This window comes from Thermobia domestica, chromosome 13 (assembly GCF_964235325.1).
Source record: "Thermobia domestica chromosome 13, izTheDome1.hap1.1, whole genome shotgun sequence".
Classification (NCBI taxonomy): Eukaryota; Metazoa; Arthropoda; class Insecta; order Zygentoma; family Lepismatidae; genus Thermobia; species Thermobia domestica.
The window spans coordinates 138,693,164-138,713,720 of record NC_137466.1 but is presented as its reverse complement, the minus strand read 5'-3'; the positions used below and the strand labels follow the sequence as shown (position 1 = coordinate 138,713,720).

General features: G+C 33.4%; 1 protein-coding gene across 1 annotated transcript in view; it reads right to left on the bottom strand.

Moving 5' to 3' along the window:
- The window catches only part of LOC145668574 (solute carrier family 23 member 2-like), a 57,071-nt gene that overhangs the window by 4,618 nt on the left and 31,896 nt on the right, over positions 1–20,557 (bottom strand). The window contains exons 6-13 of the mRNA XM_081736575.1: positions 20,217–20,337; positions 18,884–19,025; positions 12,554–12,667; positions 8,943–9,082; positions 7,792–7,939; positions 3,980–4,059; positions 3,465–3,606; positions 1,427–1,547 (exon numbers count right to left, since the gene is read on the bottom strand). Coding sequence (XP_081592701.1) covers positions 1,427–1,547; positions 3,465–3,606; positions 3,980–4,059; positions 7,792–7,939; positions 8,943–9,082; positions 12,554–12,667; positions 18,884–19,025; positions 20,217–20,337 — 1,008 coding nt within the window. The remainder of the gene's footprint in view (positions 1–1,426; positions 1,548–3,464; positions 3,607–3,979; positions 4,060–7,791; positions 7,940–8,942; positions 9,083–12,553; positions 12,668–18,883; positions 19,026–20,216; positions 20,338–20,557) is intronic.

Here is a 20,557-nt window from a genome sequence, read left to right as displayed (position 1 = left end):
TTAAGGTAATAAATCATGAAGCCAACAGGAAAGTACGTAGTCAATTTTCAGTGTATGCCGACAAATTTCATAAATTTAAAATAAGTACTCTACGTATACACTAAACTATAAAGGAATTAGGTTGATATACGCTGTAAACTTCTGTATGTTATTCGTTACATCACTAGTTGTATATCACACTCCACATATCGGTTATTTATTTGGTTTATTTCAAGTTAAAGTTAAAATTATTGTAATTCGGAACACAAAATTGGTAGATGACCATAGTGGATTTAACTTCTCAGATTACAGCAGCAGACCAATCAGTGTCGGACGGTAATATGATTATGATAATTATGATATGAGTTTACTGTAATACTGCTAGAAAAGGCTTGCTATATTATTATTACTAGCATTCTGATTTCAATGACTTAAAATCTTTGAAAAGATGCATACATTTATGCCCTAAAAATTGCAAAATATGATCTAATATATAACTAAAAACAAAAGTATATTCGAATATACTTTTGTAAAAGTATTATAATAATATGCTAATGGAAAATATAAAAAGAGCCTAACTTGATGAAATAACGCTTCTGCTAAAATTTGTGCAACTTTACACTACTAGAACACTTGACTTTAGACATCTAGAAACTATGTCCATTAATGCCGAGTTGTGTGACAAAAAAGAAAAAAAAATCCTCCAAGCAATGTCTAATATATTTTATACTCGAAAAGTACAAGAAAAAGTAAGATAGATATTTTCATAGTATTAGTGATGATTTCAGAAGATGGCACAGGGGCAAATTCTCCCTGGCTGAACAAATTCTCCAAGTGCGCTCAATGTGAATTTCCAGTATTTTCACAGTACTAGTTTCATGTCCCATGTATTTAATATTTCCGTCGAATGTCATTTGCGGATTAAAATATTTTCTACCAATATACGACAAAGGAATTGGACTTCAGGTATCTTTGCAGGGAAGTAAAAGAAAAAGAGACAGAAAGGCAGAAAGAGAGAGAGAGACAGACAGACAAACAGACAGAAAGACAAAGGGTGAGATGGCAATTTCTCTTTTCAGTGATTGATGCTACACCAAGTTAACAACTTCAATACCCTCATACTATACATTGAGTTTTCCTTCATAAATTCTGTTACAGAAAATCAAGTATTACTAATGAAGAAGTTCCAAGTAAACTTCTTGCCAATTCTGACAAATATATTCCTGAAGAAGAAATGAAACTCCCCTAAAACATGATCAAAAGTATTCATTTATACCATTTTGAGCCCAAATATGCATCTATATGACTAATAAAAACCGTATTTTCATGTTCACGTGTGTCAAAAATGCATTTATATTTAACTAGAGTCGTAAAAATAATGTGTCAGGATAAAAATATGACACGTCATAGAAATCCGAGCTTAAATTATTACATGAGGAAATTATACCTTCTGATTGCATCCATTGCAAATGGAAGATCATACGGGTCCTCTTTTACATCAGTGTTGTTCTGTTCTTTTAAGTCCAAAATTTCCCTCCAATGGACCAAACCTCTTTCTTCCGGCGAACCTTAGGAAGAACATAAAAGCAATCACAAAACTAATTTTAAATTTGTGTTCACAAGAAAAGATGTTAGTACCATATTATTCGTACCTTCACTTAACACTGAGTTACGTAAAATATCAGAAATTTTCTGAGTTAGTTACAGTCATAGAACGTGAAACTAATAACCAAATAAACAAAGCAGACTATATGCTAAATGAATCCAATTTAGGAAAAAAATGTTTAAATATATTCATACTCAACAGTTTAGATTTACTTGTTACTGATATTTGGAGGGGGGTGGAGGAGAATATTTTTGATTGAAATGCAATGTTGCCATATAACAAAAAATGAAGTGAAACCTTTCCGTTTTACGTCCCACGATTATGCCGGTTAGGCTAAAGGAGACGGTGATGATGACAAATGAATGCAATAGTGGAGTGAATAAAGTGGAAGGAAACGGAAGAACCCTAAGAAAACCCATGGACACGGTGTCTGTCCACCACAAAGTCCACTTGGCACGAATTAAAATCGAACCGGGGACCTCACGCACCAGAGCTGAACGTTCTACCATTGAGTAACAGCGTCCCTTGTTGCCACATACCATGCGACTCTTATTTGTTACTAGTGAGTGGCATCAATGACGGTGATGCAAAGCAATCTCGAAAGCATCAGAAGATATTGAGCAACTAACTATACACTGAAGCGTTTCCGATTTGAATGCTCGACTAAGGTGAGCACAAAGAAATATTTTTTTGTTTCACTCATCAGTTATATTTTTAGCGCAGTTTCTCAACCTTGGGATTAAAACTCCTAAGAGAATCGCGAGAGGAATATATAGGGGTGGTGGAGCGAAGTGAAATAGATAAAGATAAGGATGCAGTAGCGGGGAAAAAATGTAAAGTTTATTTTGATAAACATACTTTTATGTCCATACTTAATGTTAAGGGTCTTCACTACAGCGAAATTAAACTGCCGCTAATTTTAGAGTTTTTCTGTAATATCTTCAAAACAAATAAAAATATTGGAAAAGCAGAAACGTAGTGAACTAGACAATACGATTTTGCATGTGATACCGTTATCACAACTGATCTATCTGCTTTCGATTTGCAACTGTAGATATATTTAGCATTTTTTGCGGTTTTTGTAAATAGCGGCATACCAAAAGCAGATAGATCAGTTGTGATAACGGTATCACATGCGAAATCGTATTGTCTAGTTCACTACGTTTCTGCTTTTCCAATATTTTTATTTGTTTTGAAGATATTACAGAAAAACTCTAAAATTAGCGGTAGTTTAATTCTGCTGTAGTGAGGACCCTTAAGTGCAGCAAAAAATATTAAACAAGTAAAGAATCGTTTTAAAATAATTGGAATAAAAGGGGAGTGAAACAGGTTTCAAAAAACTGCATATTAAAATACAATTCAGCAAAAAGTAACAATAATCAAAGAGCTTATTACAAAGCGGAAATTACTTCAGGGAGGGCACTGGCCGAGGGTCGTGATATAAAATAGATTGATAAAAGCTTTTCTAAAGCAAGCACTACATCATCTTTGCCTATGAAAATTTAATGGTCTATTTATTCTAAGAATTAAATTATTGTTGATATTACTACTATTATTATCGTTAAAATAAAGAATAGGAGATTATCAATTGTTATAATGAGTAAGATGTGTCTCGTTAAGGTCCTATATTATATACAGTCAACGTCAAAAAATCTTTCCGTTTGGTGAAATTTATTTTGGGAATTACGGCGGTATGGCTCGAACGTACAGAAAATTACGGTCTTTTTAATTTACTGAAAACTGAACTCAAATTATCCTTTCATTCTGAAGTTATTTACGAAACTAACTTCATCAAACGGGAAGAACTTTTGTCACTGACTGTACAATTGGTCTTGTTGTCTTATGATGTTATTTGAATTAAAAGACAGCAGAAATATACCTGGAATGGTATTATCCAATATAAAACCGAAGAAACCTCCCACGAACATGCTGGTCGAAAATAGAACTGTTGCCATATGATCAAGAAACTCTACGCCAGTACGTATAACATCTGGATTAGATTTCATGTATTCTGGTATCACCTGTAAGGGAAATTTGAAGCATACTTTTACTTATTTCTTTCTAAATTCTAAAACATCATTAGAGACAAAACTTTCAAAAATAAAGAAAAATATTTTTTTACCTCCTGACCATGACAGCTAACGTGACTCGTAAAGTTATTAATCAAACTTGTCTTTACCCAGCGAAAAATGCACCTGGAATCTATCGTTATATAGGACAGCACTAAACTTATGTTAAACACAAATACATCAACGATATTAAATTTTATTTTGTAATATATTACTACTAGTAATTGAAGATTTATAATAGGTATCTACTATAAAATTTTATTTATTTATTTTAAAATAAAAAATAATTAATTTTTAGTAATGACGTAGAAAAATTTAAACTCACCATTCCCATAAACAGTGATAATCCTAGCACATAGAGATTTCTCGAAGAATTCAGTTGAATGAATTGTATATTTGACAAACCTAATAAATAAATAAATAAATAAATATACAGTAAAACAATTATGAATCAATTTGGTCACTTAGAAACGAATAATTACTTCGGATAACAGTCTCCTCGGAACTTAGAAAATATGATCAATAAGAAATTAGTGTTCTTTTCAGGAAACAATATTTTGAAAGTATAATTGAAAGATTAATTTACGCTTTACAGATTCATTCAGTAAAGAAAAATAATATTGAATTCATTTGCGGTATTCAGAAGTCCAACCGAGTAACTCCATTTTTTCTTTTTATTATTCTACACATTTTTGACTTGGAAAAGATACATTCTTTTCAGAGGCAAAATCGATTAACTCCATAGTGAAACAATTTGTCATTAGAATACAAAAACGTTCTGATCACTTTCATTTCAATACATTGTATCTAAGTTAGTAAAATGCTCACTACTGAAAAACCTCGTTTGATGGAGTTAATCGGTTTGGCATCTGAAGGGCTCATTTGTTAACTATGAAATATGTTTATAATATTATGTTATCCAATTGGCATGCTAGTCGAAGTGCTAATCACACACATGCAAACATAATTGCGATCACTAGAGACTCTTATGGGTAGAATAGCCCACATTATGCTTTATTTTTTTTGTTTAATTATCCTTTATTTTTTTTCAAATTATGCTTTATTATGCTTTATTGTAAATTTCAATCATTATTTTACATTAATCGTGTATAATGTATAATATTTACTATAATTAAATATTCTAAATATCTTGATCTATTTATTAATATTTTATGCAACCAGTTTGTTTCATATTTAACGCACTTTCGACTTATTTGCACTTTAAAGAGATATGCTATACTCGAGTCAGATTTTTTTATCACTTGTGTGCGCCTTAGAGGTGCATATATACAGAAAGGGAAAGTAAAAAATGCCACCAAAAAGTACAGAAAGTGCTCAACTTCAAGAGCTACAGATAACAATATAGTGTGGAGTTCTTGTGTACTATTCATTGTTGGCGGAAAGTTTTCTTCTTCTTTTCCTTTTTTCTTTTCTCCACTTCAAAGGATTTACATCGAAAAGTTTACAGAAATAAAAATAAGCTTTTCATTGTTCCATTGTTATGTTCTGAAAGATTTTGCATCATAAATATTGGTTGTATAAAATATTAATACAATACCTTAAGCTTGCAGTTAAACAGAATTTTCCAAGAATTGTGCTCTATATTTTAAATTATGCTTTATGCTTTATTTTCTAAAATTATGCTTTATTCTGCTTTTAAAATTAGTTTCTCCTGGCCTTTAGGCAACCACAATTATGTTCAAGGTACCAACCATATGTGTAAATTGCTGTTATACATTTTATGCTTTTGGGTTGCCCTATTTATGGGGGATAAAACTTCAATGATTAATTGCTGAACTTTGCGCGTCATAGCCTCCAATTGCTTAAATTTACTTTGTGTGTAACATATGAATAGCTTATTGATCATAACAACAAGGACATTACAATGTATTCAATGGAGTTAACTCTCCTCATAAATAGATTCTTAAAATCAGTGTTTCTCAACCTTTTTTTGACTGACGACACTCTTTAGTGTACACCTACAACCTCGCGACACACTTGTTTAATATATTAAAATTATATAAATTTTACGTCAATGGAATACGCAGTTTCATCAAGCGGGTATCAAATATTCAAACTCATTTCCTTTCAGGACATGCATGATTTATGTATAGTCTATATCTTAAAACGTTTCTTTCCCCATAATATCAAGCTTAAGAGGGTTAAAATCCCAAAACCCTCCTTGTGGTGTATGCCACTGATAATAGTGTAAAACTATAAGCTTCTAAAAAGTAGTTACTCTATATAGCACTGAGCATTGTTACAATCGTTGGAGGTGCTGCCTCTTACAATTTGTCTCTAAATTGATTATGTCTGATTGGTTCATTAAATTCCCAAATTTCATGACACACTTTATGGAACTGCACGCAGAGCCGGATTAAGGTGGGCTTAGGGAGCTATATCCCCGTTCTTCCAGGTGGACAAGGAGCTTCAGTCTTACCAAAATCTCAACTGACTATCTAAAGAAGAATCATCGTAGAATAAAATATGACCAAAAATATGAAACATATTTCCTTAACTTTCCTACTGTACTTTCACAGAAGTGTATTAAGTGAAGTCAGCAGGAGCCACTTTTTTTTTTTTTTTTTTTACCCCGGGCCTCCAGATGAGAATCCAGCCCTGACTGCACGACACATCAGTATGTCGCTACACAAAGGTTGAGAACCAGTGCCTTAAATGAATGTCCTGAAGAAGTGTGAATACTTTATTTGGCTTTCTGAATCAAATATAAATGTAAAGTTTACGAACAAAACTAAATAAATTATTTTCTAGTCCTATAGTTAGCTTTGATATTACTATTCTGCAAGAAAAAATGGTATCTCTCTGGAAAATACTCTATAGATACTATGAACTCGAGTAGCTTTATACATTTTGGTAGTCATAGAATTAAATATCTTACACAGAGTTTATGAAAACCTCTATCCAGAAAAAAAAAGAAACAAAAAGAAAAAAGAAATTAGCATTTCGACTCTTGTGAGTTAACTACAAGTAATATTAAAGAGTCCATAATTCATTCATTGCTTCCCTGTCACTGCATACCGGATACGACCCATTTGTGAAATTTACAGCAAAGTTGCAAGTGGTCATTAAAATTAATTTTTAATATTCTTCTAGACTATGCTATGTAAATTGTTACCCTGTTCAAACTTAATCAGTGGCTACAACAACATACCAAAATGTGGAAAATAACCGTAATTGCACGTAGTAAATTATTGCCTGGAACATTGTTTTTCTTTCTTTCCTTTTTTAACATTTCCGAAACAACAAAAATTACTGAAATTGTGAGAGGTAAACCTATGCTTTAAGTTTCTTAGATGTGTTCTCAGTTTTATTCTATTTAAAAACTACATAAATGCAATACTTTAAGTAAGTTGGCTGTCGTAGTTAAATTGATTATTAAACTTGTTAATTTTCCATTTTCAAGGCCATATTAACCTAGAAACCCATTCAGCTAGCCAACGAAATCGAACTGTCTGACGAACAAGACTGATGAATGCGAAATAGACTGCTACTGCGGAGCATTTTTAACTGTCCTGGATTTATTTTTGTTCGTAACTATCAGCTGGGGTTCAAGCAATTCAAATGGATGAAGTAAGAATACTAAGTCCAGTGAAATCCTCTTAGAAATTATCTTAGTAGTATGTCCCTTTGCAACCGAGCGGTCAAACGCTTGATTGGCCTCGGGTTCGATTCCTGGTGGAGTAATCTTATAGGATACTAACCTGAGTATACTACACATATTTAAGCTCGGTGCTGAGAAAGAACGTTAAACTTCATTTCAAATAATCATCTTAGGAGCCACAAAAAAGAAACCAATTCAAATATTGTTTTGCGTTAAAAATAAAATAATATTACAGCAAAATTCCCTAATTTGTTTAGCAGTTATGAACAGAATAACAGATATGACATACAGGTACTTTTTTCCTAGAAATTGAACTTTTCATATACATAATTATACTAAGATTAATTGAACTAATAATAAAACTTGAATGAATCATGGGTAGCAGTTTAGAAGAAACTTGCTAACTACCTGGAAAGTATTACAGAATATTAAATCGAACATTAATATTAAGAAAAATAAATTGAAAGTTTGGAAAAGCGAAATAAATAAGACTTTTCTACAGGTATTTTGCTTACCTACTGCTGTCACCATTCCAAACATAACACATATGAACCCACCAACAATTGGTGCAGGAATTAATGGAAATATGGCTCCGATTTTCCCTACGAGGGCCACAAACACCATTATCGCAGAGCCAAACTGAATAACTCGTCTGCTGCCCACCTGCAAAATATTTCATAAAAATTTAATTGCTTATTTTGAAAGAAGTTATATTTCATCAGTTGTATAGTAGAGATGTCGAATATTATACAATTGCCTACTAGATAACACTTTTTACAAATAATTTTCTCACTATCTCCCAGCTTCAATTATTATCTAATTGTTTCATTTTCAGACACTAATTGAAGTTTTATATTTTCTAATATCCCAAACTTAAAAAAATAGAGATAAAATAATGAGCTAAAGTGTCGATTAGGGGTACAACAAACTAATACTCAGTAATTAAAAATATGTTAACGTTTTGAAAATATTCATTAATGTTGGACTTAGTACTTCTTTCAATCAATTGTAACTAAAGAGGAGGAAATTTATACAGTATATTACTACTAAGCTTTCTAGGAGGCCTAATCACTGCAAAATTAAAATACTGCTAATTTTTCAGCAATTATTAATATCTTCAAATAGATAAAAAAGATAATCGAAATGTAGAACAAGAACGCGCTAAACAATATTATTTTACATGAGATACCGTTATCATGACTCACTTATCTGCTTTTGATTTCTAGCCATTTAGAAAATCGGCATTTATTTTCATGTTTCTGAATGGCTGCAAATTGAAAGCTACTAGGTGAGTCGTGAAACGATATCTCATGCAAAAGAATATTGTCTAGAGCGTTCTTGTTCAACATTTCGATTATCTTTAATCTATTTGAAGATATCACATAACTACTGAAAAATTAGCGGTATTTTAATTTCGCAGGGATTAAGCCTCTTAAGCAATCGTTGAACTGGATAAGTATGCAAGTGTGTTGTGGTTAGACAGTCGCATGTCATAACTTTATTGTAAAGACGTTTTTCTGCAAATGATTAGTGTAACGTGTAACCAACTACTTAATAGAATTTGAACATTTTTTTTTTCAACTAATTTACAAATTTGTACTTTGTAAGTTCTGGAATACAGCACAAACTACATTTAAGATATGATCTAACACAAATAGATACTTACCCTTGTGACTCCAATAGCACCAATGTTTTCACTGTAACTTGTAGTGCCTGTGCCTGAACCCCACAGACCAGATAGCATACAACCGATGCCCTCAGTTCCAATACCACGATTAACAGCATGGACTGGTGGGGGAGGAGCTCCTGAAGAAAGAAATTATGAAGCAATGTCAGTATAATTCTCTAGTTTATATTAAACTATAGAATGTACTTGCAGGGCGCCAAGGAGTTATTATTTTGTGGTTTCTTTACATGCACTTTCTGCTACACGTTATCCATATTGCATACGATGGAGGAAAAGCCTCTCCCATATAACGGTGAAATTAAGAACTTCCATATCAAATTTCATATCTGTATATCGAGTGTTTTAAAACAAACAAGCGATAACAGTGAAATATGACAACTCCATTGTTTGAATCCAATTTTCGAAAGTTAGTTATGTCTACAACCTGTCCCAGAAGATAACCAGCCGAAAATGATCCCAATTTTTAGAAGTAGCTTTGACATATAAATGAGACGTATACCAATGCTCACGCACCTAAACTTACAGAATTTATTTACTTATTTATTGAAAGAAAATTATTCTTCACTCTGTGGCCAAACTTGTGCGTATGGTCACACTTCTTGCTCACAAATAAAAAAAAAAAAAAAAATACCCCCTTGACCTCTAACAGGGAAAAATTTCAATCCTCAATATTCTATACTTTATAGCTTCTATTGAAAAGCAAAAGTAACACAGCTTTATTGATAGCTGCTGTAGAAGCGTGAGAACTGGATTTTTGCTTCGTGGACTTTTCATTTTTGTGTAAATCGCATAATGTAAATACTTTATACTGTTAATTGTGTCGAGAGTGTTATGGCTCCAAGTTTTAGCGATTTTTTTTATCTCTCATTTAGCAACATTTTGTGGCGTTTTGGCAACACTGACGGTAATGTATTGTATCGGGCTTTTGCATTACTTTAATGAATATTTACTTCAAGTTGCACAACTGTTTATGCTTGCTTGCATATGCTTGACAGGGTTTCAAATTTAACAGATTGAAAAATAGCCTAATCACCGTATTCATTCCATGCTGAGGTTTGAGAAAAAAATATTTGTTAGGGCTTCAGTGCAGTTCAATGGCTGGAACATAAACGGTACCACTTACATATATATGACAGAGGGAATAAACCTTATAGCAGATTTCAAATGATAAGCGGCATGGCCTTCAGTTGGCTTCACGCGGCGTCCAATTGGCTTTGAGCGGTGTTGACAATTCGCGACAAGCAGTTCTGCACGCTGACTTCTCGCGCTACTGCGAATCTTGACAATAGCAGAGGCGCTTATTAGAAATATTGTATTAGCACATTAACTGCTCACTTTACGAAATAGAGAAAAGAATTACGAACACATACGTGAAAACTACATCTTTTTATGACAACTGGTTGTCATGATACACGCTTTGAAAGGTTTCCATATAAAACAATTAGTAAAACGAGCGTTGAGTCCCGTCTAATTTCCAGTGGATTTTTCTTCGATTTGGAAATGGAACTCAACTTTTATTAAAGGATAATCAGGGGTGTAACCAACAGGTTGTTCTAGGGGAACATTACTTTCAGAGGGAGGAAAGCTTTTCACACATTAAAAACAGAACAAATGACCTCTTTCAGAATATGAAAGCATTTTAACTCACCATGTATACTATACACATATTATGTTTTCTCGATACTACGTTAACAAAAGACGGATCTTGACAGTACTGAAGTTGAAAACCGGATTGTAAGAGATAAATCAATAAGCTATTCATAAGAAAACAAATGCTGTTTCTAGCAGTCTGTTTATCCGACTTTGTGTTTATGTAAGTTAAAATACTAAAGGGAAAAAAACTCGAAAAAATATCAACTCAGATATTATTATGCAATAATATAGTAGTGAGATCACACGGTGAGCATCCAGTTAGGGAAACGAGAATATAAAGTATATAATTAATGTTAGTTGTTTTAATTAGGCAAGGACGCCAATCCTGGGGGGACTGAGGGAGCCAGGGCCCCCTCATTTTATTTGTAAATTTGCAATATTAGGCATAATTTGAATGCAATTTGTCTTAAAATCATCATATATGCTTTCTGCATCTGAATGCCCCCCCCCCAAAAATACAGAGAAATCAGCGTCCTTGTAATTAGGTACAGAAACTGTATTGATGATGTTTTCTTTTTTATTTTTTAAAAAATCGTATTTTATTATAAACGTTCCTAATTTGCATTAACTAGGGCCTTTTAAATAAGTTTACTAAACATATACCAGATGAACCTCATTTCGGGGCTGGAAATAGTTTGGAAAGTCAAGGCCCCCTTTTCCCCCGTTTCTACACCCTTGAAAATAGTAAGCGATCGAATTAAATAACAAGCCTCTGCAACCTGATTCATATATATATATATATATTCGATTCCCGGCGGGAGCTCATATGGTTCCACGTTAATCAGTAGGTCCACGTCTCATATAGCCTCGCTGCTGAAAGCTAAACTAAAATCAACTCAATATATATGGGACATTCGTAATATTGTTTTGAAATTGCCTTCATGCAAGATTCTTCCTTATTCGACAGAAGAAACGCAGTATCATTTGTTCTCCAAAATTATAGTTGACAATGTGTTTAATGAAACCGAGTACAAGTGCGGAATTTTCTTTAAAAAAAAAAAAAAAAAAAAAGTGCTACGAAGTGAAGCTCGAAGAATTATTTTTTGTGTTTACAATTTTTGGAACTCATAATAATAAATTTACAAAAGTCAGATTCAGACAATGGCGAAATATTAATTGACAAGAACGAGAAGGGAAAGGGGAGTCCGAAATCCGGCAACACCGCGCGGAATATCGCACAGCTTTGGCTACTGCCCGTGATGCTTTACATCTGAAATACACAATAGGTTGACTGCACATTGACCAAAGGCAGAAGAGCCAATCAGAGGTAGAGAAAGGCAGGAGAGAATAGGGACAGTCTGAATGCATTGACGTCCACGGCATGTTCGAGACTGGCCCGCATTGGACAGCGAGACATCCCAGGATCATTCGAAGTTGCTCCCGGGACATCCTTCGCGGGATATCCATATTCCGCTAATATCCCGGACTTCAAAGAGATGTCCACTGGTAAATCGTGGGATAATGTGGTGCTAGATATGTCCAGCGTGAGATTTCCCTGGGATCTCCTATCCCATCCGGGACGTCTCATAGAATCCTTTAGGATGTCCTATGTAGGACGTCCATGGGATGTCTACTCATTGTCCCGATAATCCCAGGAACTATATGGGACAATTGGGATCAAAATGGGACGTCCCAGGGATGTCATGTACTATATAGGATGTTTCAATCACGGTGTTGGAGAGGCTTTTATCTAGTACATGTTCGAGTGAGTCTTTATTAAATTGCTATACTCTGTCACAGCTATACTTCGTCTCGGCTGTCCTATCTTCAGGCCAATGTGCTGTTGGCTTTAGTTCATGATTCTACGTTAAATTGCATATAAGTATACGGTACCACATAGCCTCAATGTTATGATAATGTCCAAGGAAACAAAAAGTTGTTAGAAATAAAGAAATAATTCCATTCTAACTAATAACGGTTACAGACTATGAACTCACCACACATCCTAGCACAGGCATAATAATCTCCAATAGATTCCGTGATGCCTGCAACTATTCCAGCTGTCATTCCAATCGTAGACGTAATATGAAACGTTGGTAATCCCCATTGAACTAAAGGAAGAGAAACATTTTCATAAATACAGCATCTAATTTTTAGTCGTAATACCTGTATGTGATTTTTTACTTTTGTATTTGAACTTAAGGTACAAATTACATTTGTAACTATGATCGTATTCAAATCTGTACAACAGATGCAGATCAGAGCATCGATTTCTGTATAACGTTTTTGCCCTACTCGCTGGCATAGTGACTAGCGTGCAACTTTCCGTGTGGGGTAACGCGTTGGATCCCTTATGGAAGAGTCTTGAAATTTGAGTACATAGCGATACATCAGATTCTACGTTAAATCGTCAGTACTTATCTCATAAGCCTCGGTGCTGAAAAGTGATATTGACGTTCGACAAATATATTGTAATTCTGAAGGGGTGTTGAGATATGTATGTGTGTTTTGTTGTTAGATATCCAAGCGCAGATATCCAGATCCTGGAGGACCCAAGCAAAACTTGGGGTACGACGTACGTTCTCCATCCATCAGAATCAGCGCCCGTGGTGTAAGGTTAGGGTTCTTGTTTCGTAACTCAGATATCACGGGTTTGAGTCCCACTGTCTGTTATTCTGAGTTAAGTTTCACCAGAAGTTTCACTTCACCCCACCAGCCAAATAGAGGTGTCGTATATTTAAATATAGTCCTGAACGAATTTCTTTCAAAATTCTTTCCCACATTATTGTATTAATCGTTTCCAGTTTAAAAGATATTCACATGTGCGTAAGGAGCTTTGTTCTTAGATAAATAAAACCCAATTAATTCAGCAAACCTTGAGCAGATTGTGATTTCTTTTTTGGTTGTCCATTAAAATGCTTGCTTGACCTAACGCTACATATTCACAACTGTACATTCTTTCCCACTCTTCTACATCCGTGGGGATCATGGTGTCTCAGTATGCCAGTGTGGTGTAGTCAATTGGTCTGGAGCGTTAGGATGACGATTGTGAGGCCAAATCCGTTGTAGATATGAGTCTCTCTGAAGTTCATGCGTTTTCAAATGTCCTCGAAAACGCGTTCGTGTTCCTGTATAATCTAATAGTGATGAAAAGTATACGGGAGACATTAGTTGCAACAATTTTGTTGTTGTTATTATTATTTTTAAGAAAAGTGGTACAGAGCTAGCCTCTGGTGCAAGGGGTAAGCCATACGAGTTTGTGAAGGATAACGTCGTGTCTGTGGGTTTTGTCGGAGTTCTCCTATGTCCTCCAACATTATTATACCATTAATTCTTTTGTAATAATACATTTTATTAATAATAAGTTTCCTTTAGTTTTGTAGGATTGGAGTTTAGCGTTTCTTTCAGGACCAAGGCTATGCGAGACATCGACCTACAGATTAATGTGGAATTCGAACCTCAGTTATGCGTTGAAATATCAAGGTTCTTGGGTCTTTTACCGCGAATCGAACCCAGAAACCTTTGCATCAAAGGTGCATGCAGTAGACACTAGACTAGCGGGGAAGGCTAACTGTATTATGTAATACTGAAATATTTCATTTATATTAATTTTTTTATGCATCAAGCCTAATTGGTTGGCGAATTGATTATTATCCGTTTTATTTATTTATTTATTTTTATGTCATAATTTGAAGTTCCTAAATTTCCAAGTCATCCTGATTATCTTGTAGAAGACACTCAGATACATGATAGATATGTGCTGCAACGAAGTAGAGTTCTATGTCGACTATAGCATAGCGATCAGACTGGCTCTGATGAATGACAGGTCTCTAGTGAAGAAGCAAAAGAAGTTCCAGTGCAGTAATAGAAGGAACTAGTTTTATCATTATTTTGGAGAGCTGTAGCAGAAGGGGGACAAAAGATTAGAGAGCAAATATGCGTTAATATGTATTTTCAATTATTCTCTAGAAAGAAACCCACTAACCAGGATAGATTGATTATGTAGACCATCACTACATTCTTTAAATTTATTACTTTCGTAACGTGCCTATATTTTAAACGTTTATCTTTTATAAAAGATGCTTTCCTCATTGTCTGAATGGGATGAAATACAACTACCGAAGAAGAGCAGAAGAAGAAATAAGAATGATAGTAAGAGAAATGAATAAAGAAATGTAGAAAAAACAAAAAGAGATAGGAAGGTTAAAAGTAGGAAAGGAGTAACAAGAAGAAAGAGGAAAACAATGTGAAATAAAGGAAACAGATAAGAAGAATGGAAAGAAATCATTCGGCAATGAAATGGATTTTGATTAAAGTAATAGTTTTTTTCTTCTTTTCAATCAGTATTTGACAGACCTAGAAATCTGAAATTAGATTTGGCCTCATCTCGAATCATAGATGTGTATTTCGGTCACTTCTACATCCGCCAGGTCCTCGACCATAAATTTTCCTTTCAATCTCGACACAATATCTACTAGAGTACAAAGAGTTTTCAACATGTTATTTTCGGTTGAGAATTCAATGCTTTATGACTTCATTATGTTATTACTTATGTCTATGTTGATAAGAACGTGCTCGATACACTCTTTGCATTCTATTTTATACTATTTCCTTGTGTATTTTGAATCATATTCTTCAAATTTTAGTATTAAGTTCTATTCCACAATTTTTTTTAAGTGATACAAATTTATTGTGAATTCTCAAATTACGGAAAATGAAAGATAATATTGTTCAGACACTTTTTCTTCATCCTATATATGGTTTCAACTTGAACTTTTCTCTTTCTCTTCCTATACTTTTTTTTGTTAAAATGTATTAAATTATCAATATAACCTCTACTTCATAAATTTCTTGCATGCGAAATTATAATATTATCAGGTAGCGGTGACTTATTTGGATAGGACAATAACTTCTTGCATAAGGATAGGATATCTTTTCGTTATGACGTAAAACGACTGCTTTTAAAATTTACACTGATAATTTTACACTTCGTTGCTATTTACTTTGAGGATTAACACCGAAGTGTCTGACACTTTGCGACACAAGAAGACTCTTTTGCAAACACGTTCAAACTTGACTTACTGACTTACTTGTTAGTTTTATATTCATTTTCACAAATGTGTGTACATACAACAATCTCCCATAAATGTATTCACAAATGCATTTTCTTTTAAGAATTACCCATGCTTTAATCGTTTTGATTTACCTTACGTAAGATCTGTTATATTACGTAAGCAATCTTCAGAAATACTAATTTCAAATTCACTTACGTGTACATACGACATATATTGTATAATGTAGATCAGTGGTTCTCAAAAGTTTTGATAACGCGGACTCCCTGTTCATTCGGAAAGTGATCTGTGTATCCCTTGACACGCTATTTGCAATTTCACAAGGTATTAAATATATGTACTAATTTGAATTACCACTGACAATAAAAAGATCAAGAAAAATGCTGTAATAAGGAATTCATTTTAAAGATACATGATTGTTTCGTAGTGAACGAAATTTCTATTGAAAATACAGTAACTTTCAAGAGTGAAAATCAATGTTTTTTTTTTTCCTTTAAGGAAATCTACTTGATAAATTCTTAAATGCGGGGTCATTAATGTGAGGAATGAAATTCTTTGTGTTTTTCCATAATTGCATTCAAATCTGGAATAAATTTTTTCACAATCAATCTTAGGTCCGATTCCACATGAAGATGATTTCGCTTTAAGGTTCGAATACTGCAAGGAGCAGAAAAGGTTTGCTCACATAAGTAAGAGGTAGGAAAAGGCAACAAATGTTGCAATGCCTTTTTATACAATTGTTCATACTCACAGCAACCACGCAACCAAAAGCTACGAAGTTAATTTCCTCTGAGAACGTTTTTCCATGAAGTATCGGAGGATAGTTCCAATAGCTATTCTTGCTCTGTGTTAGAGAGATTCATACATTGTATGTGATGGGTTTCTACATTAGTGAAAGGATTTTCAATTCAACCATTACCAGGTTGTGGCACACAGAAGTATTCTCGAAAATTTGCAGCTTATGCTTTCCGTGTCCTTCATCCAGTGTCCTTCATATGTCCTTCATATGTTTTGTGCATTTGAGCAGAGAGTTTTCACATGAAGAGTCAATGAAATCCTTCAGCACTGAAAATTATGAATAGTTATTGTTTTGTACTCGTACTGCCCACACCTGCAGTTTCTTAATCTTAAAAATACTTCTTGCATAACAGCTGTGAGTTCCATTTTATTACAACACATTTCAATTTTTAGAACTTGCGGACCCCCTGACTAGATCCCACGGACCCACTTTGAGAATCACTGATGTAGATCATACATGTGTTGTATATTTTTTTTTGTTTAAAGTGGTTTACTTAGTCAAGTCATATGGTACTACCTTCATAATAATCTCTTTATACATTTTGATTGAAAATGTTTGATAAAGGGCAACTTGTCTTTCAATACAATTTTATCAGAATAAAAGATTAATAATAATAATAATAATAATAATAATAATAATAATAATAATAATAATAATAATAATAATAATAATAATAATAATAATAATAATAATAATAATAGGAAGAGAAAGATGATTATGAAACAGAGAAAGTAGGAAGATATACAGAAAAGAAAAGAAATAAAATGAAAGACAACGAGGATAGGTAAAATGAGAAAGAAGAAAAGGGATGATAAGGGAGAAAATATAGAGAGGAAAGGAAAATATAAATTAAAATAGAAAAAGAAAATCTAAAACGAAAAGAGAGAAATGGACACAGACATCAATGAAATAAAGGTTTTCTTCTTCTAAAAATTTTTCCCAGTTAGCTTAGATTGGGTTTTAGGACAGCTGTCCTCCACCTGTTTCTATCTTGTGTCATATCCACTGTGACATCATAATGGGCCATACAATCTCTCCACTTATTTATTCTTTGGCCGACCTCGCGCTCATTTTCCATTTAGCTCTGTAGTATCCATTCAGTGAACTACAGTACCTCTTCCGAAGGTCTTCTTACGTATCCATCCCATCGAAGTCTACTTGCTTGGAGTTTTTCTGCAACAAGTCCCATCTTTACTATTTCAAAGATCACTTCATTCTTAATTTTCCCTCCGACCCACTCTTCACATCCACTACAGTATCTTCATCTCCACAGCATGTAACTTCTGTTCCATTCTCTTCGTCGTTCAACATTATGCTCCGTACAGTATGTAAGTATTTCTACTGTTTCGTAAATCTTTCCTTTAAGGCGTATTGGACCCTACGATCACGTAACACTCCTTCCACTTCTTTCTTTTTTGTTCATCCGCTACTAATTATGTTGTTAACATCTTTTTCTATTCTTGAATTTTCCTGGTTATTGATTCAAAGTATTTGAATATCTTCGTCACTATCACCTACTCTTTGTCCAGTCTTGTTCTTGTATTTTCGATTACATTTTTATTGTATGAGCAATGTAAATATTCTGAATTGATTTTACTAAAGCCCTTTCCTTTCCAATGTTCCTCTCCAGATATGTAATTTCTCTTGCAGTGTCCCCTTGGTCTCACATACCATCACGATGTAGCCCACGAATAGCATATTCCAAAATGCTAACTCGACACATCGGTAGAAAAAGATGGAAAGCTATAAAGAGAGGAATAATCGAGGAAAGTAGGAATAAACTACAGAGAGAGAGATTATGAAAAGATCGTGTAAAAGAAAAAAAAATAAAAGAAAAATTAGGATGCGGAAAAGTAGAAAACAAATGAAAGGAAAGGAGAGAGAGAGGAATAAAAGAATGAAAGAAAAAATATAGACAAGGAAATAAATATGTAAATTATTTAAATAATGAGTAGTGACGTAGGAAGAGCTGAATAGTGAAATACAAAAAAGGGAAAGAAAGAATAGTGAACACAAAAGTAATAATGAAGAAAAAGGAGAAAGAAAATAATAAAGCAGTAAAGGGGGAAACAAGAAGAAGAAATAGAATGGAGTGAGAAAACAAAAGAGAGAAAGAAAATAGAAAGAGGAAAAATTAAATAAGTAGAACAAACAGGAAGAAAGATAAAAAAGAAATTAAAGATAAAACATTATGATAAAGACTGAGGCGAAAAGCGGAAGGAGAAGAAGATATACGAAGATAACAGAAAGAAAGAAATATAGAGAATGGAAATGAAAACAGCTAAAGAAAATAGGGAAAGAAAGAAGAGAAAAGGAGAGGAAATTCAATAAAGTAAATCTTGGGAGAAGAAAAGGAGGAGAGAAAGGACAAAGAAGACAAAGAGAAAGAAAAGAAAAGAAGAGAAAGAGAATAAGAAAGAGAGATTGAATAGCCGAAAGATAAATATGTAACTTACATGGATATGGAAAACTGAACCATGGTGCTTGTTTAATAGCTGACAATTTGATGTCCGTTCTGGCTGGATTGCTGGCATCAAAAACATCATAATATGTTAAAATCCCACATAATCCCCACACAATGGCTGTTGTAATTAGTACCTGAAAGACAGAAAATCACTAATACTGTAACAGCTGAAACACAAATTGAAAGAAGAATTGAATACGTCAAAATACTTCAAACAAAATGTTAGCTTGCTAGGACCAATGTAATAATTGAATCTGATCAAAATAATTTAGTTGTTAAGAATCTATTATTTTGTTGTGTGGACTCACTTCGTTCGTTTCGTCATAGCAAATTAATAGCTTGCAAATCTCAACAAATTTGACAATGTTTATACAAATTTAGATATCTTAAAAAGTTCTTCGACCTTCTTTTAACGATTTCGGTCTGTATAATATGTGTGAAATGTCATAAGAAACATGGTATATCTTATAGATATCATGATGATTTTTCTTTGTTTTAGTCTGGTAACCTTACAGTTTGAAAGTGGTTTAATAATATTGCGATGCTAATGTTTTCAGGTACATCTTTTTTGTATTATCGGATAGTCGTCAGTATAAAAGTGAGCGTGCTATAGCGAGTGCACTCTTACTCGATTTATTTCAAATAGTAGGCAGAGGTAGTGGTGAACAATCATTCCCAACCGGCCGATTTGTGACGTAGGAGCGCGATTTTATAATCTGAGAAAAACAGAGAAACACATTGAGGGAAGGAGTAGAGGAGAATCAAACGTTGGCACTCAACACGTAGTCATGGAACCACGAAATATTATTATGCCTGAAAATGCTGCTATTACGCCTGAAAAATACAAAGTACTATTATGCCTGAAAATACAAAGTACACAGTATTATTATACCTGGAAATACTATTATGCCTGAAAAATACAAAGTATAAAGTACTATTATGCCTGGAAATACTACTATTATGCCTGCAAAATACGAAGTATAAAGTACTATAATGCCTGAAAATATTACTATTATGAATGACATTACCATTATACCTGGAAATGCTACTATTATATCAACAACTACGGCACGCATTTATTTTGTTTGCTTTTCACCATTGTCTTTCAACAACACCAGGTTACCTGCAAAGTACATTCCACTTTATGTGTGGTCTACGGAGAAACAGGGCATATAACCTTATAGAGCATTAAAAGAAATTTTATCTCAAAGCAAAATTTACGGTACTTAAGTCTTATATATATATATTAAAAATATTTTTTTTACTTTTTAAAATAACTTACAAAACTGTTGTTATTACGTAAAATAAAAATGATAACTTCTTACCGGGAATAGTTGAAAGAAACTGAATTTAGAGATGTAGAATCCACGTGATTTGTTGTAAGCTGGCACAGGTAACTTTACATATCTTAAGTATTGTGAACAAAATGTTAAGAGAAGCATTGTCCTGTAGGAAAAAGAAGCAATGTTAATGAAATTTTAATGTTAATATCAGAGGTATGAAAATGAAAATACTGGAAGAAAACAATTAATAACAAACTTCAAACGCTTTCTCTAATTTTCCACGGATAATTTGGTTTATGTGCGCACGTCGGTTTTCTTAATTGATGATACTAAGTAATATAAAGTCCTTGACTTACCAACAATGTTGCAACAAAAACATGCGC